Genomic DNA, 23,122 nt, shown 5'->3' with positions numbered 1-23,122 from the left:
AAGAGACAGACCAAAACAACCTGAAGGATTTTTTCTTTTTACACTAGAGAAACACTGAGGAACAATATTACAGACTGGCTACAGATTTAAAAGGTGGAATAACTGACACTGGTTACAACAGTTGCTCTGGTCTAGCTAACGACAGGAGTCACTGAACTATCAAGCCAGGTTAAGTCACCAATATATGCTCAATAACTAACCCAGTAACAAAATACACACGACTAATACGCTCACAAATCATTTAAAGTGGTATCTGAAAGTAGTTTATACACAAAAAGCAACAGATAAAACACGTTTCTACCTTCAAAAACAGACTTGTTGCAGTATCTTGTTTCCACACAGTCCTATCACCGGGACAGACAGCAGGAGACCGGAAACTGTAGTCTGCACTGACTCCACAAGATGGCGCCTGAGCTGCAAAAAGAAAACCTGATGAAAATAAAGCCCAGAGGGAAAAGAGACGTTACAGCTTTTACGGTATTACAAACAAGATTTAAACAGTTCACAGCATAATGAGAACTGACAGCAGTGACTAATAAACCATGACATTAACAGCGGCAATAATGTAGCTATAGAAGTTTTTAATCTGATACAATATTTTTGTATCGTCATATATTAAATGGAAAACCCTGATGAATTAAAAATCGATCTCAATAATGTAGGCTTACTCAACCTATTGAATTTTTGGCAGACTCCAGGTAACAATGGATTGTTGATGGTTGGGATGCCTTTCTCCTCCTCTCTTTCCCCTCCCACATCTGTTTCTGTTTCTATCGTCTGATCGGCGGCAAGCAACGGACAATCAGTGGATTTTCAACCAAACTAAAGGTAAATACAAACAGATAACACAGAATTAGCTTGTCAGTCGATTAATAATGGATTCTTTGAAAGCACGAGGGTGTTCGACATCAGTACTGAAGATGTTATCACCGGTCCTTAGGTTAATGTAAGATCTGATTCTGATATTACCACAGTAACTTCACTAACCTGGAAACGACTTTGTTCTCTCCTTTATTATATTAACTGACAAAAACGCAAACTCACTCTGACACACTGTCAGCTTTGGTCACATGACTTCAGGTAAATGTGCAGGTTATTAGGACAGGTGTAGGGTTTAAAAAATGTATTAAGATTTGGTTTTTGTCTTAAATCAAAAGTTAGTTAGTTTTTCAGTTTAATCAAAAGAGCAGGCTGAAAAAAACCTAGATTCTGTGCATGTGTTACCATACAGGTTGTGTTTATAGAAACTATAGAAAGTCACTATTAGTTAAACTGGAAAAACCAGTAAGAGGAGTTACATAATAATAATTATCAAAGGTGAATTCATTACCTGTAGAGGTAATAGGCTACATGTCATCAAAGTAGCTTGGCTGTATTAGATATGCACTTTATTTAAACAGATTCACTTGAGCTTAGATCTCCATTTTGAGAACAGAGAACAAATTACAATGACATTTCATCACAAATTGAACAGGCTACTTCATACAAGTTATGAAATGAAATAAACTCACAATTTTACAGAATTTTCCCCACAATCCTTCACATTATTGTCAAGTGTTCCCAGAGAGTACGTTGATCATTTGTATTCTCACCATAGTTGTTGCGAAGGTGACTGGGACACTGTTCTTGCTTGGATAAGTTAACTTCTCTTCCTGTAGGTTCATTATGCAGCAATTGGTCTTCAGTTGAATCAGTATCTGATGTGTCCAGCAGAGTGACAACATGGCGACTGCAGCATCTGGTGAGTTCCGTCACATTTTATTTGCCTGGATAATGTCCTCTCTCATTGTCCACACATCATATACATAATACAGACTTTAAATCAGGTCTGTGAGCGCTGGATTAAATTCCAAAGTAAGACAATATTATGATGCAATATGATGCTTAATGAAGGAATTATTGCAGGACTGTTGTATTAGACTGCATAACTAGGTGTACTTAATAAACTGAGTGTAGAAAACATGTGAGCAAACAAATACTGTTCACATTTCTGTATCTCTGATAACTCACAGATCATCTGCAGACCTTCAAGCGCAGAAACAGCAATTATTTCCTGCCACGACAAGGTGAGTCCAACTTAACTATTAATCTGCTCTTTAACAATATCTGAGTTTATAGAATTTCATACATTCAAACTGTATTAGGTTACGAAACTTGAAATCTAAAACTCAGTGAGAATATAAATGAATAAATGCAATAGCATGTGTAATTGTAGTCCTTTCTGAATCTTTGTTTTTCAGCGTTGGAGCTGAGGGTTGTTCTGCTGGGGAACAGCTGCTCTGAGAGGAATTCAGTTGGAAACTTAATAATGGGAGCACCTGTGTTCAGCACTGAAGAAGCAGACTATTGCCAGAGAGTCAAAGGACAGTTAAAAGGGAAACACATAGTTCTCGTCAACACCCCAGATCTGCTGCTTCCTGACATCTCTGAACACAAACTGACAGAACATGTAGAAACCTGTGTGAGACTCTGTGATCCTGGACCTCATGTGTTCCTGCTGGTTCTACAGCCTGAAGACTTCACTGAGGAACAGAAGAAGAGGCTCTGCAGAGTCCTTCAACTCTTCAGTAATCAATCATTTGATCATTCACTGGTTCTGATATCAACACCCAGAGAGGAGAAGGCAGGACAGAATGACCAGCCATTTAAAGACCTGATCAGAATGTGTCGATACAGGCCCCTGAAGCTGAAGAACCTTGAACATTCAGAACTGTTCAGACGTTGGGTGCTGATTGTAAATAAGAACAATGGAGAACACGTTTGCTATGAAAGATCTGTGGACACAATTACTTCACCAGGAGGTCACCAAAGGCCAAAACAACAGGAAACACAGATTCCTGTCTCAGAGGCTGTTAAAGCTGCTGGTAAGTCAAACTTTGTTCACCTCCTTCATTCAGTTTGAACATTAAGCTGCAAATGATTGATAGAATTTTTTCACAGGACTGCATGTCTTTAAACAAATCACTCCACAGCTCTCACTCTCAGCGACAAACCATTTGTCATCATGATTCACCTAAACAAATCCCACAGTTCTTCAAATTTTAAAAAGCTATAAAATGGACTAATTTAATCTTAAATCATTTCATGTGTTAGGGTTACACAGTGGTTCAATCATTAGCACTGTCACTTCACAGCAAGAAGATTCTGCATTTGAAAACCGGTGAAGTTGAGTTTGCATTCCTGTGCGAGCACTCCAGCCTCCTGAATGGTTGTTTATCTCTATGTCAGCCATGTGACAGACTGGTGATCTGTCCAGGGTCTACCCCACCTACAACACATATTTAAGTAATTTAAGGCTAATGAATGTATCTCCATCGACCATCCCAGCCTCCTGTGGGTTGGTAATTGAAGTTCGCATTTAAACCCAAATTAACTGTCAATCATATAATGACAAATCAACTTTAAACCAAATATTGACACAATGAATTTCAATAGACCATGGCCTGAGCCACAGGTAACTGAAGGGATCAATCATCAAGAATAGTCTGTATCATTTTACCTTTGTGTTACAGAATCATTCAGGATTGTGCTGCTGGGGAAAAGTGAGGACAAAAGGACAAAGCTTGGTAACATGATAATTGGAGACCAAGCTTTTCATTGCCAAAAAAATTCATCAACCAAACCCTGCGTAGCCTCCTCTGGAGAGTGGAGAGGAAAACCATTAACAGTGGTGAAAACCCCAGACTGGTTCAGTCTGTCTGAGGAGACCATAAGAAGAGAGGTGAAGAACTGTGTGAGTCTTTGTCGTCCTGGACCAAATGTTCTGCTGCTGTTAGTGAAACCTTCTGATTTCACTGAGGAGAACAGAAAAACACTGAAGTTCATCCTGAGTTTGTTTGGTCAAGATGCTTTTAGATACTCAATGGTCGTCACAACACATGATGAAACAAGTGTCTCTGTTAATGAACTCCTTCAAGACTGTGGAGGAAGACACTACAAGATGTCTGAAGATAACCAGGAAGCATTAATGGAGAAGGTTGAAGAAACTGCAAGTGAACACATCAAACCATCTTTAAACCTGGTTCTGTGTGGGAGGAGAGGAGCAGTGAAGACTTCAGCAGCCAAGGCCATTTTAGGTCAGACAGAGCTTCATTCAGTCTCCACCTCATCAGAGTGTGTTAAACATCAGGGAGAGGTGTGTGGACGTTGGGTTTCCCTGGTGGAGCTGCCTGCCTTGTATGGAAAACCTCAGGAGGCAGTGATGGAGGAATCACTCAGGTGTATCTCCCTCTGTGATCCTGAGGGCGTCCATGCCTTCATCCTGGTCCTACCTGTGGGTCCCCTCACTGATGAAGACAAGGGAGAGTTAAAGACCATCCAGAACACATTCAGCTCTCCAGTCAATGACTTCACCATGATTCTGTTCACTGTGGAGTCAGATCCTACAGCTCCAGCTGTTGTTAACTTTGTAAATAAAAGTGCATACATCCAGGAGCTCTGTCAGAGCTGTGGAGGAAGATCTGTTGTTGTCAACATCAAGGACAAACAGCAGATCCCAGATCTGTTGGATGCTGTAGATAAATTAAGCCTGTCTGTGGAGAAACCACGCTGCTATACAACAGAAACATTTGCACATGGCCAGATGAATAAAGTCCTACAACAAGATAAAAAAATCACCACTCTACAAGCTGAACTTAACGACCTGAAGACAAAGAGCATGATCACTTGTAAGTACTAAATACTCCATTTAATCTTATAATGGTTTTCCAGGTATAAACCAGATTCTACTCTACAGCAAAAGTTATTATTAACATTTTAAGTAACTTTAGGTCTTATTTCACAGGTGAAGAAGAGAAGCAGAGTCCAGAGAGTCTCAGGATTGTGCTGATAGGGAAAACTGGCAGTGGAAAGAGCTCTTCAGGAAACATCATTCTGGGAAGAAAGAAGTTTAAAGCTGAACTAAGTCAAACATCAGTCACCAAGTTTTGTCAGAAAGCAGAGAGTGAAGTGGACGGTCGTCCTGTTGTTGTGGTCGACACTCCTGGTCTGTTTGACACAACCATGTCCCATGATGAGGTACAGAAAGAGATGGTGAAATGTCTCAGTCTTCTGGCTCCAGGACCACATGTCTTCCTGTTGGTGTTACAGATTGGACGATTCATACCAGAGGAGAAGGAGACACTGAAACTCATCAAAGAAGGATTTGGGAAGAATTCAGAGAAGTTCACCATCATTCTTTTCACACGAGGAGATAAACTGGAACACGAGGAACTGTCCATTGAAGAATACATCACAGAGAAATGTGATGATTCCTTTAAGAAGCTGATCTCTGACTGTGGAAGAAGATACCATGTGTTTAACAACTGTGATAAACACAATCACACACAAGTCAGTGAGCTGATCAACAAGATCGACACCATGGTGAAGGAAAATGGAGGCAGCTGCTACACTAATGAGATGCTGCAAGAGGCTGAAGCAGCAGTTAGATTATAAAAAGTTTAAAAGAACAAGAGAAGAAAGTGTTTAGGAGATACAACAAATAACCAAAGAACTAAAGCAGAAGGAAAAACAACTAGAGGAAAATAAGGGAGAGGGAAAAAGCTGGAAGAAATTCAGCAGGAAAGAGAAAAATATGAAGCCCATTAGACTTTACAGCTCTGATAAAAACAAAATGGAGGAAATAACAGGCATGAAGCAAAGACATGGGAGACAAATACATGAGAAAGAAATCATGACAAAGTATATAGACTGACTCGAGCTACAGAGAAATGTCAAAGAAGTAAGATTTGAAAAAGAAATACAAAGACATGTCAAATATTGATCCGATCAGAATATTAACTTTAATGGACACAAGGCCATAAGAACTGTAGGAATAGACACTCAAAATCTCCTGTATGAAAACAAGCACATTCTACACAATAAGACTTCATCTGTGCATGGAAGAGCTGATTCTATCTCTTGCCGAGAAAAATAACATGGAAAGGAGAGATTGAACAGTACAGACCATGGCTAGGGTTAGTCTCCCTGTTTGACATTAACCAGATACCTTGTCATAAATAACTCCACATTCCAATCTTATGTAAGGAGCCAGTATCTCCTTAGTTCTCTTCTGTCTGAATGAATTCTTTTCACTATTAATTTAGACAAATGATTACTCCTCACATTGTGCATATCATGTGACTGACTGCAACAATACATGTTTCTGTCTGGTAAGATTGTCTGGAGGTTACAATGACTTCAGAGTCCAGTTACAAATTATTCTCACAAAATATGTTTTTTTAGTTTTTTAGACTATGTTGAAGTATAAAATATATCTGTTGTGTCAATTACAGGGTTTATTTGTTTAACTGTTTGTGACTGCATCTTAACTGCCAGATCACCTCTATTTAAAAAGATCACCTCCCTTAAAAGGAAATCATGCTACTATATGTAAATGTAATAAATATGTGTAATATTTAAAATAAAAGAAAAACTATACAACATGGTGAGGACTTCAAATGAAGCTCTGTTCTGGCTGAAAGTCAGTCCCTCTCTGCCTCTGTCTGCAAGCTCCATCTTTTTATTTTTTTCAACTCTTTCAGTTGAAATGTTACACAGGTCCATATAATAAACCAGAGTTACACCATATTTTGTGACCGTTGCAAAGTCTCAAAGTGCTGTTGATAATGTTATTCACACGTTAAAACAGGTGAAATAAATTTTAAGTACCCAGCACCACTTAGATATTGTGTATTTTTCTTCAGTTTCCAGGCAGAGTAGGATCACAGGTTCTGATGACCTGTGTCAGAAATTGTTACCTTTATTCTACTGTGTTTCTTCTGATTCCTGTTACTTTTTAGGTTGCCTTAAGTCTTTAAAGAAGGTGAGAGAAAGACACAACCAACTACTTCAAAAATAACAAAGATAACAACTTCAAAATGAGTACCAACACATCTCAACATCTAAGAGACATACGGACCACAAAATGACTGTTACGTTCCCCGAGGAATAATCTAGGGTTGGGGGGGGGCCGTAACAATGACAGAAAAACAACAGAGACAAGCAAAACAACTTCAAAAATGACTAGACAGGCACAAACCCAAAGAGACAGAGCAACAAAGAGATAAAAAAAAACAGCTGCAGAGAGACAAACTAAAGTACGTAAATGACATGAAAAATTACACAAAGACAAAAAATATAGTTTTTTTTTTTTATTTCAAGACACTGGTCAACAGAGGCACATTAAAACGAAGGTTTATGTCACAAACTGTGACCTTCCACGATACAATAAACTGGCAACAGATTTAAAAGTTGAAATAACTGACAGTGGTTACTGTAGCGGCCCACTTGGAATAACCAAACAAATGCAGAGAGCTTCGACTGGTGCAACTTATTCTTTCCTATTTTATTTACATCTTCTGCCTGTATTTGCTGCTGGAAATGTAATTTCCCCGAGGGAGTCATCCCAAAGGGATCAATAAAGTCCGTCTAAGTCTAAGTCTAACTTTACTTCTCTCCTCTTTTCTTCTCCTCTCATTCTGACACCGTGAAAACTATATGAACAGAAATATAAATACCACAGTACATATTATTTACACACACATAATGTACAGAAACATGTTTACATTTTTAAACTTAACACAAATTATGTTTTAAATGAAATGAACCATTTGTTTTACAATGAACACCATTAATCTTCCCATACCTCCTTCTGCTTCCAAGGGCGCTAAGTTTATGTTCAGCCTGCTAGCAGCCTATCTTCACATACACGTCGCACTGACATTCCTTACGTGACATGCAAACAACACAAAACATGAAGCGAACCACAATAAAAATTCCCTTCATAAATTTCTACACATAATATAACAAGTAAATAATTTGTTTGCATGTTTTACCAACAGAAACAACGGGAGCAGGTCATTACGACGAATCGGGAGCGGGAAGTCTAGCGGCAGCAACAACAGGAAGTAGACGAAGAAGAGCAGTGCTCTTCAAAATAAAGGCACAAAAAATAAAATGACAGAACTGCTTCCTTTACTACAAACACAATTTGCTGTCATTTACAGTTACAACAGTAGGTCTGTAGCTCCGGTGGTACCAAGCTCCAAAATATAATAAAAAGAGAGGAAATTCTAGCCTAGCTAACGACGGCACCGAAATATCAAGCTAGGCGTCACCAATATATGCTCAATAACTAACCCAGTAACAAAATACACAGAAAACACACTCGACTAATACGGTTGCAAGTCAATGACAGTTGTATTTGAAAATCATTTTAACACAAAAACACATAAAACACGTTTCTACCTTCAAAAACAGACTTGTTGCAGTATCTTGTTTCCACACAGGCCTACCACCGGGACAGACAACAGGAGACTGGAAACTGTAGTCTGCACTGACTCCACAAGATGGCGCCCGAGCTACAAAAAGAAAACCTGATGGAAACAAAGCCCAGAGGGAAAAGAGACGTTACAGCCTGTACTGTATTACAGACAAGATTTAAACAGTTCACAGCATAATGGGAACAGATAGAAGTGACATAATCTTATACAGTAGGTTTCTGTTGTTACATATAGAATGGAAAACGGAGATTAATTAAAAAGTCGGTCTCAATACTGTAAGCCTACTCAACCTGTTGAATTGAAATGTCGATGGTTGAGATTCCGCTCTCCTCCTCTCTTTCCCCTCCCATATTTTTTCTCAGCTGTTTTTACTCTGTTTCTATCATCGATCGGCGGCAAGCGATGGAATATCAGCAGAATTTAAACCAAACCAAAAGTAAAGACAAAATAAATAAAACAGAATCGAGTTTTATAGATCAATAACATAGATTCTTCAACAGCACGTTTGACATCAGTACTGAAAATGTTACCACTCGTCCTCAGGTGAGTGTCAGATCTGATTATTATCACAGAAACTTTACCAACTGACCTGGAAACAGCTTTGTACTTTTCTTTAACTGACAGAAACTCTGACACTGCCAGCTCTAGGCCCATGACTTCAGGTAAGTGTGCAGATTAGTTCATCTGTTGGACAGGTGGATGATAAAAAAAACAAAAAACAAACAAACAAAAAAAAAAAACATTTTGTTTTTCTCTCAATTCAAAATGATGTTTTTCATTTAAATTAGACGAATCTGAAATAACTTGATTCTGTGGATATAGCTCCATAAAGTTTGTGTCAAACGTAAAAGTCGCCATCTTAGATCAACAGGAAGAACTAGTTAGATGAGTTACATAATCATAAATATCAAAGGTGAACTGACTCAGTGATGGAAAGTATTACATTTAGTCTACTCTGTGTTACTTTATAATTCCACCCTGCTCCATTTCAGAGGGACATAATTGTACTTTAGACTCCACTGATAGTTGACACGGTGGGTAAATATAACACACTGTTAAAGATTAAACACTTGTTTTCAAACCTTTTTAGCCTCTGACATCTGAAATGTCTTTGAGCTGTTCACAGTTACACACAATAATGCTCTTTCTCTCTAAACTTCTCTTATTGTTTCATTTTAATAAAAGTTAAAATGATCCAGTATCTCACTAAAAAAATTAAAGATGAAAGAAAAAGTATAAAAAGAGAACAGATTCATAAATGTTTTTCTTCTTTCCTCTCCCATTAATGATCTGATTAGCCCTCAGATGTATCCACTGTCCCTGTGGATAAAACTGTATATAAAGTAGCTCAAACCAGCTCCACCTGCAGCAGCTACACCAGTATCATGCTGCTGACATGCCAGCACATCATTAGTCATCTCATGACGTCATATATAAAAATAGTTCAGCCAAACTAGTATTTTTACTTTGATACTTTGACTACATTTTGCTGCTAACACTGTTCTTTTACTGTAGTAGGATTTTTCAGGCAAGACTTTTTGTCCTAATGGTGTATTCACCTTGCTGTATTGGTACTTCTTCTTTACTTACTACATTATACAAAACATTACAAGTTCAAAGTGAATCCTAAATTTTAGGTTATCTTCCACACAGTCCTTAACAGTGTTGTTGAGTGTTACCAGGGGGTTGCTAGTTTGAATCCTCACTGCGACTGAGAAACTTCAGTTTGCTCTGTAAAAACATTTTCCTGCTTGAATAAGTAAAATAAGTTTAGTTCTAATTTCTCTTATTGTAGGTTGTTAATGCAGCAGTTGGTCTTCAGTTGAATCAGTGTCTGATGTGTCCAGCAGAGTGACATCATGGCGACTGCAGCATCTGGTGAGTCCACTCACATTTTATTTGTCTGGATAACAGAATGTCTCTCACTGTCCACACATTCCACACATAATAAAGAATCAGGTAAATGAGCTCTGGTTAAATTCAAAAGTAAGCTGGCAGTAATGATGCAGTGCAGTTACACAGCAAAACAAACAACATCCTTTAAAATGATCCAACAGAATAGAACAGAATAGAATAGACTTTATAGTCACAAAATTCTGGGTGCTTAACCCACATAGTGCAAAAAGGACACAGCAAAAAACACAACACTTACAAAAATATGAGACACAAAACTAATAAAAATATGAGACTGCAAGACTTAAAAACACACTGAGAATGTAATAAAACACACTGTAAGTACATGGTTACTCTCTGTTGCACAGGTTTAAGGTAGATACAGTGTGTAATAGTGTGTATGTATGTATTAGGGGATGGGGGGCTCAGTGTCTGCAGTTCTTATGGCCCAGGGGAAGAAATTGTAGAGGAGTCTGGTGGTATGTGATTTAATTGACCTGTAGTGCCTCCTAGAGGTTATCAGTTCAAACAGATGATGGGCTGGATGTGAGGGGTCTGTTGTGATCCTGATGATCCTGTTGTGGCAGTGGGATCTGGATATGTTGTGTAGGCAGAGGGCAGCCGATGATTTGAGTTGAATAAACAGCTCTCTGAACCAGTTTCACCGAAAACTTCACATCAGAACCTTTACAAAGAAAGATTCATTGAACAGCACTTTTGTTCATGTCTGCATTAGTTTTCTCTAGGTGTACCTAATAAACTGCCAACTGAATGCAGAGAACATGTGAGTAAGTGAGTAAATAAATATTCTGTATATTTCTGTGTCTTCAATCAATCACAGATCGTCTGCATCCCTTGAGGCGCAGGAACAGCATTAAGTCCCTGCCACCACACAGTGAGTCAGACTAAACTGTTAATCTGCTGTTTAACAATAGCAGCAAGTTTAATTGAGTTTAATTACCTTTATTGAGTTTTATAGGTACAAACTGTAAGTAACTAAATAACTTTAGTTAAACATCAGTGAGAATATAAATGAATGAATGTCCGTGTTTAGTCGTCTTTTCTAAATCTTTGTTTCTCAGTGTCTGAGCTGAGGGTTGTTCTGCTGGGAAACAGCTGCTCTGAGAGGAATTCAGTTGGAAACTTAATAATGGGAACACCTGTGTTCAGCACTGAAGAAGAAGCAGACTATTGCCAGAGAGTCAAAGGACAGTTAAAAGGGAAACACATAGTTCTCGTCAACACCCCAGATCTACTGCTTCCTGACATCTCTGAACACAAACTGACAGAACATGTAGAAACCTGTGTGAGACTCTGTGATCCTGGACCTCATGTGTTCCTGCTGGTTCTACAGCCTGAAGACTTCACTGAGGAACACAATCTGAGGCTCTGCAGAGTCCTTCAACTCTTCAGTAATCAATCATTTGATCATTCACTGGTTCTGATATCAACATCAACATCCAGAGAGGAGAGGGCAGGTTGGAGAAGACATGAAGACCTGATCAGAAAATGTCAAAACAGGCACCTGAAGCTAAAGAATCTTGAACATTCAGAGCTGTTAATACACTTGGCACTAGTTGTAAATAAGAACAATGGACAGCACGTTTGCTATAAGAGATCTGTGGACACAACAATAACTTTACCAGGAGGTCACCAAAGGCCAAAACAAAAACAAACACAGATTCCTGTCTCAGAGGCTGTTAAAGCTGCTGGTAAGTCAAACTTTGTTCACCTCCTTTATTAAATTTGAACATTAAGCTGCAAATGATTGATGTCATTTTTTCACAAGACTGCATGTCTTTAAACAAATCACTCCACAGCTCTCACTCTCAGGGACAAACCATTTGTCTCACAGTCAGTAAAGTCATCATGATGCTAATCTTTCATTTCCTGACAGATATTTGGTGACACCTTTTCACCCAAACACATCACAAAATTCTTCCCAATTTAAAAGCATGTTAAGGTGGCACAGAGGTTCAGTTGTTCATCACTGTCACCTCACAGAAAAAAGGTTCACCATTTGAAACCATCCATCCCTGTGGAGGTACTCCAGCTGCCTCTCACATACTGAGGTTAATTGGTCAGTCTAAATTTTCCAGAAATATGAATGTGAGTGTGAATGGTCTGACAGACTGATAAAATATCTAAATGTTCATATTAAACATTCATGAAAGACATTGATGGCTAATGACTGTATCCCCATCCACCACCCCAACCTCCACATGGGTTGGCATTTGAAGAGCACATTTAAACCCAGATTAACTGCATCATATGATGAAACCATATCTTGAAAATATGAGTTCCACTAGAACATGGCCTGAGCCATGACTAAAGGGATAAAGGTAGTTTTTTTAGCTTCATGTCAATTTGTACAGCCCACTGTCAATGTCTGGTCACTGCATTCATCAAGATTAGTTCATATCATTTCAACTTTGTTGTGTTACAGCATCATTCAGGATTGTGCTACTGGGGAAGAGTGATGACAAAAAGACAGAACTTGGTAATTCCATCATCACAGACCAAGTTTTTCATCATCAAAAACATTCTCCAACCAGTCATTGTGTGGCCTCCTCTGGAGAGTGGAGAGGAAAACCATTAACAGTGGTGAAAACTCCAGACTGGTTCAGTCTGTCTGAGGAAGCAGTGAGAAAAGAAGTGAAGAGCTGTGTGAGTCTTTGTCGTCCTGGACCAAATGTTCTGCTGCTGTTAGTGAAACCTTCTGATTTCACTGAGGAGAACAGAAAAACACTGAAGTTCATCCTGAGTTTGTTTGGTCAAGATGCTTTTAGATACTCAATGGTCGTCATGACACATGAGGGGATCGGAATGAGTGACTCTGTTAATGAACTCCTTAAAGACTGCAGAGGAAGACACTACAAGATGTTGGAAGATAACCATGAAGCATTAATGGAGAAGACTGAAGAAACTGCAAGTGAACACATCAAACCATCTTTAAACCTGGTTCTGTGTGGGAGGAGAGGAGCAGGGAAGACTTCAGCAGCCAAGGCCATTTTAGGTCAGACAGAGCTTCATTCAGTCTCCACCTCATCAGAGTGTGTTAAACATCAGGGAGAGGTGTGTGGACGTTGGGTTTCCCTGGTAGAGCTGCCTGCCTTGTATGGAAAACCTCAGGAGGCAGTGATGGAGGAATCATTCAGGTGTATCTCCCTCTGTGATCCTGAGGGCGTCCATGCCTTCATCCTGGTCCTACCTGTGGGTCCCCTCACTGATGAAGACAAGGGAGAGTTAGAGACCATCCAGAACACATTCAGCTCTCCAGTCATTGACATCACCATGATTCTGTTCACTGTGGAGTCAGATCCTACAGCTCCAGCTGTTGGTAACTTTGTAAAGGAAAACAAGAACATCCAGGAGCTCTGTCAGAGCTGTGGAGGAAGATCTGTTGTTGTCAACATCAAGGACAAACAGCAGATCCCAGAGCTGTTGGATGCTGTGGAAAAGATGAGACATAGAGGATCCAGATCATTCACAAAGGACATGTTCACCAAGGCTCAGATTGAGAGGGTTTCAAACCTCAAAGCTGAACTTCAGGGTGTGAAACAGAGGAGTCAGATGGGAGATGATGATAAAAATCAGAGCAGAGAGCCTCTCAGGATGGTGCTGATTGGACGGACTGGCAGTGGGAAGAGTGCAACTGGAAACACCATTCTGGGAGAAGAACATTTTAAATCTATAGTCTGCACAATGTCTGTGACCAAGTTTTGCCAAAAAGCATCAGCAGAGATTGATGGACGGCCTGTTGTTGTGGTTGACACCCCCGGCTTATTCGACACTTCTCTGTCCAATGATGAAATTCAAGAGGAACTCGTGAAATGTATCAGCCTGTTGTCTCCTGGACCTCATGTGTTTCTACTGGTTCTGCAGATCGGACGATTCACACAGGAGGAGAAAGATTCAGTCAAACTGATTAAGAAATATTTTGGCAAGAATTCAGGAAATTTCATCATCATTATATTCACCAGAGGAGATGATCTGAAGAATACAACTATTGAGAGTTACATAGAAAACAGTGATAACTTTGTAAAAAAACTGATCTCTGACTGTGGAGGAAGATACCAGGTCTTCAATAACAACGAGACAGACCGCACACAGGTCAGAGAGCTGATGACAAAGTCCAACAACATGGTGAAGGAAAATGGCGGCAGCTGTTACACCTCAGAGATGTTCCAAGAAGCAGAGGCAGCGATACAGAAGGAAGTGAAGAGAGTCCTGAAGGAGAAGGAAGAAGAGATGAAGCAGAAGGAGGAGGAACTGAGAAGAAAACATGAGGAAGAAATGGCAGCAGTGACGAGAAAAATGGAAGAACAGAAGGCAGAAATTGAAAAGGAGAGAGTCAAACAACTTAAAGAGATGGAAGAAAACATCAACAAAGAACGTGAGGAGAGAGAGAAAGAACAGGAAAAGAGAAGAAAGGAGGACAGAAAGAGAAGAGAGCAGGAAGAAATTAAAAAACAGGAGTGGGAGCAAAAACTTAAAGATCTGGAGAAAAAAATAAAATCTGGACAGAGCAGAGAGGAGATGAGAAAACAACAAGAGAACTGGGAAAATGAAAGAAAAGAGTGGTGGGAAAAACGACATCGAGAAAATGAACAGAGACGACTGAAAGAACAAGAAAGACTGAGAAAGCTGCAAGAAGAATATGAACAGGAAAGAGAAAGATATGAAAACCAAAGAAAAGAAGAAGAACGAATCAGAAGACATGAAGAGCAGAAAGAAAGAAAAGACTTAGAAGAAAACTATAAGAAAAAACTGGAGGAAATGAAGAAGAAACATGAAGAGGAGGCTAGAAGACAAGCTGAAGAATTCAATGAGTTCAGGCAGAAATACACCAAAGACTTTACAGCGTTGTTAGATAAACACATGGAGGAAATAAAGGACCTGAAGCAAAGACATGAGAGACAGATGGAAGAGACAGAAGAGAAACACAACAAAGAGTATAAACTGTTAGGTGAGCTCTCGAGCTACAAGGAGAAATATCTAAAGGAAGAAATGGAGGAGTTGAAGGAAAAACATGAAGAAGATATAAAAAATTTGAAAAAGAAATACAAAGGTAGATGTACCACCTCCTGATCTGTGATGCAGGTTTCAGTAATTAATCTTCAGCTCCTGATGAGACAGCAGCTCATTACAGTCAGCACTGGGACTGAGCTCTTGGCAGATCATGATCATGTCCATATACAGTGTGTCCCTCCATTCTCATCTGATCTGATATTATTTCTTAAAAGGATCAGTGTGTGGGATTTAGTGGCATCTAGTGGTGAGTTTTCACATTGCAATCAACTGAAACCTCCCTCCTTTTCCAAGTGTGTAAGGAGGATGAAATCAAATCATGACTATTATATGCAGTCTCTCCTGGTAGATCCTCCTGAATCCTTCACACTGGTCCTTTAACATGACCTCCTCGTCCACAATGATGCATCCTGTGTCTCCTCCCTGATGATAGAAACATGCTAAATATTGTATTGTTCTTCATGTAGCACCAACTGATAATCAGGAAATCAAAGAAATTAACTTTGTACTTTCTGACTCTTATACACAACAGAATGATGAACCAGAGTAAATATATATTTTGTTGTTGTTTGTTTTGGGTTTTTTTTCTAAATACCTGCTTGGTTCTGTCTTTATTTACTGTGGAAAATATGAATATTTCAACATGTGTATCAATGTGGAGTCAGTGCAGTGAAGAATGACACTGTGACAGTCAGCTATGTGTATATGGACCGAATAGACAGTGTTCAGTTTATATAATACATGTAATAATAAAACCGCCAGTGAAATATGAATGTGTATTTGATAATATGATGGGGATCATTTGTGAGTTTTGACTCAGTTTTCTATTTTTGTCATGTTTTTGGGGATTTGTTGAAGAAACCTTAACTGGAAGTTAATATGAATGAACTGAAATAATATTGTGCTTCAGTGTGTCAGCTGTAATGTGCAGTGTATCAGTATAAACAGACAGGAGGTTAGAAAAAGAAAAACCTCTACAGCTTGGGTTAAAGTCATTTTCATAAATAGTGATTTCTTGAAATGCGGTGGATCAAGTTGTTTAACTGTTGTAGAGAAACTACTGTGGGAAAAAACAACTACTTTTTACCTAATTCATATTTAAATTTGATGTAATGGCAAATATAAACCTCATATTATAACAATTAGTCAAATATGAACACATTTTTTTGTAAACATTATTTTCTTGTATTCCATATTTTAATGTTATTGGTTCATTTACTGGTTTAACGTTATAGTAGGTAACGGGAGGAGGGGTCTCACCTGAACTATTTAGAGATGATGTTTCCTCTTTTCTTCAGTGTGAATTTCTTGTTGTTTGTGCCAAAAAGATCTTTTATTAACTCATGAATAAAACGTTGTTTTGCAGTAATTTGATTTGTTTGGTTTCTAAATGTGAAAAACAGATGATCATAGCCAGAGATGATACATTTATATTATTGATGTTCAGGTTCAGGTCAAGTCATGGTGTCACAGAACAGAGTGAACACAAGAGTTTTATTATCAAGATGAGGCTTGTGTGTGTAATTTACTACATACATATAAAGGAACATACATAGTACTATTACATTATTAGATAGATAGATTAGATGTATATGTACAAAATAACTTCTTAAAAAAGAATCAGTCTCTCAGCCCATCAAAGTTTTTCTTTATAATTATGATCTTATTGTTGTGTAAACGCTGTTTGTCAGTGGTTGGGTGTGAAGATACCTTCACTTTCGTCCTCCTCAGCAGTTCAGACATTACAGTTCAGTTGATCAGGAAACGCGTTCAAAACCTGATCATTAAAGTTGATACATGCAGCATATCGATACTGTGGGTGGATCAGGAATCCATAGAAATGATCGACCGACTTTAACCTTTCAAACCGATTGTTTTACCGCGCGAGGCTGCAGATGGATTGATTGTTGATCGTTTGGTGAGTTCTGGGTAAGGAGATTTACAGCTTCTTAATGTCCCATTATTTTCAGTTTTCAGAACATTTCGTTTCCAGCTGAGAAGAAATGGATCAGACTGAGTTTCTGTTCAGATATCTGTGAATTTAGTCCGTTTCTCTGGTTACTGTTTATTATTTCATCTCAGAACTCAATCAGCTGTACAGCCGCCATGTTGGTGAAAGAGAAGTTAGGATCAGACCTGACTGATCATTTCCTTAATAGAAAATGTTCCTACGCATTTCAGCTCCATGTGATCATTGGTGCATATTTCACATTTCTAAGATCATGTGTATATGTCCGAACAGTGCCTGTGGTCAGCATCATTATCATTACACCTGTTCATCGTGTTCAGTGAGTTCCTCCTTTTTGATAAAAATGACTTACAGACTCTGGGAGGCGCTGTAGACAAGGAAGAGCCATAAAATGTGTCCAACAAGTCCTTTTTAGTCAGAGTGCTGAATGAAAATCTGTTTTACTGTTAGTTCTAACTGTATTTATGTTCTTCAAATCACATTGTTTGCTTGGTTTTCATGTTGTGTGGTGAAACCAAGACAGTTTTACCCACTAACTAATGTGACCCTCAACAGAGAACATACGTTCACTGGGGCCAAACAATCCTACAAGTCTGGATCCACAGCTTTAACCAATCCAAACCAAAATGTAATGGCCTCCTCCCTAACTCATGCCCCATCACTCCAACAAGTTTGGAGCAAATTGGTTCAATACTTTTTGTCCTGCTGACAAATAAACCAACAGAGGTGAAACAGTGTTGATGGTGGTGTGTTACAGGACCGGTGGTGATACAGAGGACTTTGTCTTCAGCAGAACTGTTCAGAGATCAGAGGACACAGCAGCACTGAGTGAGTATTCATGTTGGCTGACATCTCTCAGGTGTTCAACAACATCAGACATATGATTTCACTCAGATTCATAACAACACATCATCATTTGTGTCTGATGTTTCCAGAGTGACATTATGGTGACTGCAGCGTCTGGTGAGTCCACTCTGATTTTAACTTTATAGAAAACTAATCTTTAAACTGTATGGAGGCAGAATGATTAGGAAATCAGTGCACAGGTTAATACTGTCTGAAATCCTGCTGCGCCCTCTTGTGGTTGAACTGAAACTAACTGTTATCTCTATATTTTCACAGAGCTGCGCAAAAGTAGCCTTGACCTACTCCCTCCCAGCAGTAAGTTACTCAACTCAGTCAGGCTCTAACTGCAGTTCATACCACAGCTGACACATTTCCTCCTGTTTTAAAGAACTGAAATTAAATCAGCTGTGTTAACAATATGTTGTCAACAATCCCACAATGCAACACTCACAAAAAGTAATGTGGTTCTGCAGCTGACAGTGATAAGAGTCTTAGTCTAAAGTTACTGCTCACTATGAAAATGACAAATAGTGTGTTAAACAAGGAGGGGTGAATGAGTGAACGAGAGAAAGGTTTCTGACACAGCCTCAGAAACCAGTTAAAGAACTCAGATTGTCAGGTCTTACATGGAGGACATCAGTAAAAGAGATGCTGTCACAGCAGAAAAATACAAAAATACATCAGTATGTAATTCCTCCGACTGGTAAATACCTGGAATAATCAATTTTACTGAGACGCAGGTGCTTCAGTAAAGAGGCTACAATAGTCAGTGTGAGTTTAACTATTTTAAGATACTAAGACTTCAGAAAGATAAAACTGAAACTCACCTTGTCATCAGAGAGGACAGTGATTTCTCTTTGTGTTTTTAGTGTCAGAGCTGAGGGTTGTTCTGCTGGGGAACAGCTGGACTGACAGGAGAGATGCTGGGAACTTCATTCTGGGAGAAACGGTGTTCAGCACTCAGAAAGCACCAGACTGCTGTCAGAGAGTCAGTGGATGCTGGAGATGGAAAGAAATAGTTCTCATCAACACCCCAGATCTGCTGCATCCCAACATCTCTGAACACAAACTGACAGAACATGTAGAAACCTGTGTGAGACTCTGTGATCCTGGACCTCATGTGTTCCTGCTGGTTCTACAGCCTGAAGACTTCACTGAGGAACACAAACTGAGGCTTCAGACAGTCCTAGAAAACTTTGGCGATCGATCATTTGAACATTCACTGGTTCTGATATCAACACCCACTGAGCAAAGTCCAGGTTCAGCAGAAAAGTACGAGCAACATCCACCACTGAAACACATGATCAAAATGTGCAGATACAGAAACTTGAAGCTGAAGAACCTTGAATTCCAGGAACTCTTCACACGCTTGTGTGAAATCGTGAGGGTAAACAACGGAGAACATGTGAGCTGTGATTTATCTGACGATGAAGCAGCTGGGATTCATCAGAACCTGCCTGTCAACATGGATCCTGCTCGAGCTGCTCGTAAGTGCAGGACAACACTGAGTTAGCATGTGTTTGTCATCTCATGTCTTTACTGTCAGAACGAGGTTAAAGAGACTGATCATCAATGAAGGATTCAACAAGGGATTCACTGGCTGCAGAGTTTAATGAATTCAATTACTTTACTACTGGAAACAGATCCAACAATGGAACTGGACGACAGAACCATCTCTAATCTAAATATTTCAAATATGAGTGTAAATCTGATTAGTTCTCATCTTTGTCCAAATAATGCTACGACTGCATGTGGTAAATGTAGACAGGATGTTGATCAGAGATTCACTACATTTAACTGTTTTTATTTCCTGTTTGACAGCTCATGGACTCAGGATTGTGCTGTTTGGGAAAAGTGAGGAAGAAATGACGACACTTGGTAACTTCATCCTGAAAAAAAAATCTTTTAAATTTCAAAGATTTTCTCCAATCAAACAATGTGAGTTAGTTCATGGAGAATGGAAAGAAAAACCACTGACAGTGGCGAAAACTCCAGACATGTTCAGTCTGTCTGAGGAAGCAGTGAGAAAAGAAGTGAAGAGCTGTGTGACTCTTTGTCGTCCTGGACCAAATGTTCTGCTGCTGTTAGTGAAACCTTCTGATTTCACTGAGGAGAACAGAAAAACACTGAAGTTCATCCTGAGTTTGTTTGGTCAAGATGCTTTTAGATACTCAATGGTCGTCACCACGTACTGTCATCAATGGAATGAGACAAGTGTCTCTGTGAACAAGCTCCTTCAGGAATGTGATGGAAGAAACTACAACATGTTTGTAAATGACCATAACAAGTTAATGGAGAAGATTGAGAACATTGTGCATCTAAACAAAGGAACCTTCCTCACCTTCACTGAAGAGACCATAAGACCAAAGTCTGAACACATCAAACCATCTTTAAACCTGGTTCTGTGTGGGAGGAGAGGAGCAGGGAAGACTTCAGCAGCCAAGGCCATTTTAGGTCAGACAGAGCTTCATTCAGTCTCCACCTCATCAGAGTGTGTTAAACATCAGGGAGATGTGTGTGGACGTTGGGTTTCCCTGGTGGAGCTGCCTGCCTTGTATGGAAAACCTCAGGAGGCAGTGATGGAGGAATCATTCAGGTGTATCTCCCTCTGTGATCCTGAGGGCGTCCATGCCTTCATCCTGGTCCTACCTGTGGGTCCTCCCACTGATGAAGACAAGGGAGAGTTAAAGACCATCCAGAACACATTCAGCTCTCCAGTCAATGACTTCACCATGATTCTGTTCATTGTGGAGTCAGATCCTACAGATCCAGCTGTTGGTAACTTTGTAACAAAGGATGAAGACATCCAGGAGCTCCTTCAGAAGTGTGGACAACGTTATGTATTTCTCAACAGTAATGACAAACAGCAGATGCCAGAGCTGTTGCTTAGTGTGGAAAAAGTTAGACCGTCCAAAGAACCATCCTGCTACACAACAGAGACATTTGCACATGCCCAAATAAAAAGGATCATACAACAAGACAAAAACCTTTCCACTGTGCGGTCTGAGCTTATGGATCTGAAAACAAAAAACAAGGGCAGCTGTAAGTTATATACATTAATAGAATTAGATATTAAAGTTTACTCTGCAGAAACTGTCATCTTATACTCCTTATTCTCTTGTATTTCTCAGGTGCTGAAGAGAAACAGAGTCCAGAGAGTCTCAGGATTTTGCTGATAGGGAAGACTGGCAGTGGAAAGAGCTCTTCAGGAAACACCATTCTGGGAAGAAAGGTGTTTAAATATGGATTAGGTCAAACATTAGTCACCAAGTATTGTCAGAAAGAACAGAGTGAAGTGGACGGTCGTCCTGTTGTTGTGGTCGACACTCCTGGTCTGTTTGATAATAGTTTGTCCCATGATCAGGTTAATGAGGAGATGGTGAAATGTATCAGTCTTCTGGCTCCAGGACCACATGTCTTCCTGTTGGTGTTACAGATTGGACGATTCACAGCAGAGGAGAAGGAGACACTGAAACTCATCAAAGAAGGATTTGGGAAGAATTCAGAGAAATTCACCATCATTCTTTTCACAAGAGGAGATATACTGGAACATGAGGAGCGAACCATTGAAGAATACATTGAAAAGAAATGTGATGATTCCTTTAAGAAGCTGATCTCTGACTGTGGAGGAAGATACCATGTGTTTAACAACTATGATCAACACAATCACACACAAGTCAGTGAGCTGATCAACAAGATCAACACCATGGTGAAGGAAAATGGAGGCAGCTGCTTCACTAATGAGATGCTGCAAGAGGCTGAAGCAGCGATACAGAAAGAAGTGGAGAGGATCCTGAAGGAGAAGGAAGAAGAGATGAAGAGAGAGATTTGATGGACATCTGGTAGAAACAATGACAGCAATGTTCAAAAGACTAAAATAGGGGAAAGTTATTATTACTACTACTACTATTTACGTTTTGATTTAGTCTGTGTATTTACAATGTTGTCTTTCTCTAACCCCCCCTCCCCCGTCTAGACCCAACCGGTCGAGGCAGATGGCCGCCCACCCTGAGTCCGGTTCTGCTTGAGGTTTCTGCCTCTTAAAAGGAAGTTTTTTCTTGCCACAGTCTCCTAGTGCTGCTCATGGTGGGATCTGTTGGGTTTCTCTGTAAATTTTATAAGATAAAGAGTACGGCCTAGACTTGCTCTATATGTACAGTGCCTCAAGATAACTTCTGTTGTGAATTGGCGCTATATAAAAGCTATATAAATAAAATTTCACCTGATCTGACCTGAAAATTAAAATCAAATGGGAGAAAAGTGATCATAAAAACAAAACATTAAAATATTCAATGAATCATCAATATAGAAGAGAAGATGAAGACATCAAGAAAAAAAAATTGATAAATTTCAACAACTAGTGTGAATAAAATGTGAAACTCTGCAGAGAACAATTAATTCAAATAGCCAGGAAGCCACTGATGGAAGCTTTAACACAGAGAAGACATTCTGTACATGTACTTCAGTAACCAGTTTAGACTTAGCTTTCTCCAGTAAACTGATTTTTTAAATATCATGTAGAAACCTGGTCCCTGTAATCGTGTAGAGGGATCACTGGGGATCACTGATTTCTTGGCCGTGTGTAAGCGTAACTGGGATTTAGTTTTAGTTTTTTACATGTCAGCATGTGCAGGAAAACTCTTCTGGTAGAGTTAGTAACACTGTCACATGACATGAAGATAAAAAGAAAAAAACCTGAAAAATGTAAAGCAGTGATTGACAGGTGTTCACAGAGTCTCTTCATAAGTTCTGTTAATGACATTTGTCTCTTTCCTGAAAGTTCTACATTGTATGAGTGACGATTTTAAACAAAGGACTCTGAGTATTTTAGACCTTTACACATTTTCTCTTATTTTGTGACAGAGATGTATGTTAATGTCATTTTATCATGTAAAGACTTTTCTTCTTTGTAACCATGATTATAAATAAGAAACTATTTGATAATAAAATTGATACTAGAGATAAGTGATTTATCATTTAAGTTCTTTCTGAATTAGCAGTTTTTCTTTAGCTTATGTGATACTGAAGAGAATCTTGAAAAGGATGTCGATGAGAAAATAGTCTGCAGAATAATCAGTCCTGATATAAATCAGTAGCTGCTCCCTCTACAGGATTTACTTTG

At 39.2% G+C, this 23,122-nt stretch overlaps 4 protein-coding genes and 1 long non-coding RNA gene across 13 annotated transcripts in view; 2 read left to right on the top strand and 3 right to left on the bottom strand.

Moving 5' to 3' along the window:
• Positions 1-383, bottom strand: part of LOC108875104 (NACHT, LRR and PYD domains-containing protein 12) — a 34,019-nt gene extending 33,636 nt beyond the window's left edge. For 2 of the 5 annotated variants that reach the window (XR_007814385.1, XM_018663780.2), the window contains exon 1: positions 302-383. The gene's annotated coding sequence lies outside the window, so the exon portion shown is untranslated. The remainder of the gene's footprint in view (positions 1-301) is intronic. The other 3 variants (XM_051074834.1, XM_051074833.1, XM_051074832.1) reach the window with 2 other exon arrangements.
• Positions 1-8,244, bottom strand: part of LOC108875004 (protein NLRC3) — a 41,293-nt gene extending 33,049 nt beyond the window's left edge. Inside the window, exon 1 of the mRNA XM_051074829.1 lies at positions 8,227-8,244. The gene's annotated coding sequence lies outside the window, so the exon portion shown is untranslated. The remainder of the gene's footprint in view (positions 1-8,226) is intronic.
• Positions 776-16,545, top strand: LOC108875049 (GTPase IMAP family member 8). Of its 5 annotated transcripts, none has more exons than XM_051074837.1 (6): positions 776-828; positions 1,659-1,741; positions 2,013-2,066; positions 2,241-2,541; positions 11,541-11,866; positions 12,601-16,545. In XM_051074837.1, the coding sequence occupies exons 2-6, from the start codon at positions 1,723-1,725 to the stop codon at positions 15,243-15,245; spliced, it is 3,345 nt and encodes a 1,114-aa protein (XP_050930794.1). In that variant the 5' UTR covers positions 776-828; positions 1,659-1,722; the 3' UTR covers positions 15,246-16,545. The 5 variants fall into 5 exon arrangements, with proteins under 5 accessions (XP_050930794.1, XP_050930795.1, XP_050930792.1 ...); XM_051074835.1 differs by lacking the exons at positions 776-828; positions 1,659-1,741; positions 2,013-2,066; positions 2,241-2,541 and adding exons at positions 8,285-8,804; positions 8,886-8,923; positions 10,057-10,139; positions 10,996-11,049 and having other exon boundaries at positions 11,237-11,866; XM_051074838.1 differs by lacking the exon at positions 11,541-11,866 and having other exon boundaries at positions 779-828; positions 2,241-2,864.
• A 155-nt stretch (positions 16,546-16,700) lies between these two features.
• LOC108875082 (GTPase IMAP family member 8) lies at positions 16,701-22,965 on the top strand. The gene is made up of 8 exons (XM_018663772.2): positions 16,701-17,114; positions 17,710-17,782; positions 17,912-17,982; positions 18,090-18,117; positions 18,277-18,315; positions 18,870-19,487; positions 19,822-21,042; positions 21,132-22,965. The coding sequence occupies exons 4-8, from the start codon at positions 18,099-18,101 to the stop codon at positions 21,830-21,832; spliced, it is 2,598 nt and encodes an 865-aa protein (XP_018519288.2). The 5' UTR covers positions 16,701-17,114; positions 17,710-17,782; positions 17,912-17,982; positions 18,090-18,098; the 3' UTR covers positions 21,833-22,965.
• On the bottom strand, positions 17,825-19,904 carry LOC127143159 (uncharacterized). The gene is made up of 3 exons (XR_007814388.1): positions 19,767-19,904; positions 18,828-19,115; positions 17,825-17,949 (listed from the first exon to the last, which is right to left on the bottom strand). It is a non-coding gene; the product is annotated as an uncharacterized LOC127143159 (long non-coding RNA).
• Positions 22,966-23,122: the final 157 nt, after the last annotated feature.

Source organism: Lates calcarifer, linkage group LG13 (assembly GCF_001640805.2).
Source record: "Lates calcarifer isolate ASB-BC8 linkage group LG13, TLL_Latcal_v3, whole genome shotgun sequence".
Classification (NCBI taxonomy): domain Eukaryota; kingdom Metazoa; phylum Chordata; class Actinopteri; family Centropomidae; genus Lates; species Lates calcarifer.
The sequence above is the reverse complement of the archived record's forward strand: the minus strand, read 5'-3'. Positions and strand labels throughout refer to the sequence as shown.

Coding starts and splice junctions, on each gene's coding strand:
- LOC108875082 (XM_018663772.2), top strand. Junction 18,316..18,869: donor TGACCTACTCCCTCCCAGCA/GTAAGTTACTCA, acceptor TTGTGTTTTTAG/TGTCAGAGCTGAGGGTTGTT. Junction 19,488..19,821: donor GGATCCTGCTCGAGCTGCTC/GTAAGTGCAGGA, acceptor CCTGTTTGACAG/CTCATGGACTCAGGATTGTG.
- LOC108875049 (XM_051074836.1), top strand. Junction 11,050..11,236: donor TAAGTCCCTGCCACCACACA/GTGAGTCAGACT, acceptor TTTGTTTCTCAG/TGTCTGAGCTGAGGGTTGTT. Junction 11,867..12,600: donor AGAGGCTGTTAAAGCTGCTG/GTAAGTCAAACT, acceptor GTTGTGTTACAG/CATCATTCAGGATTGTGCTA.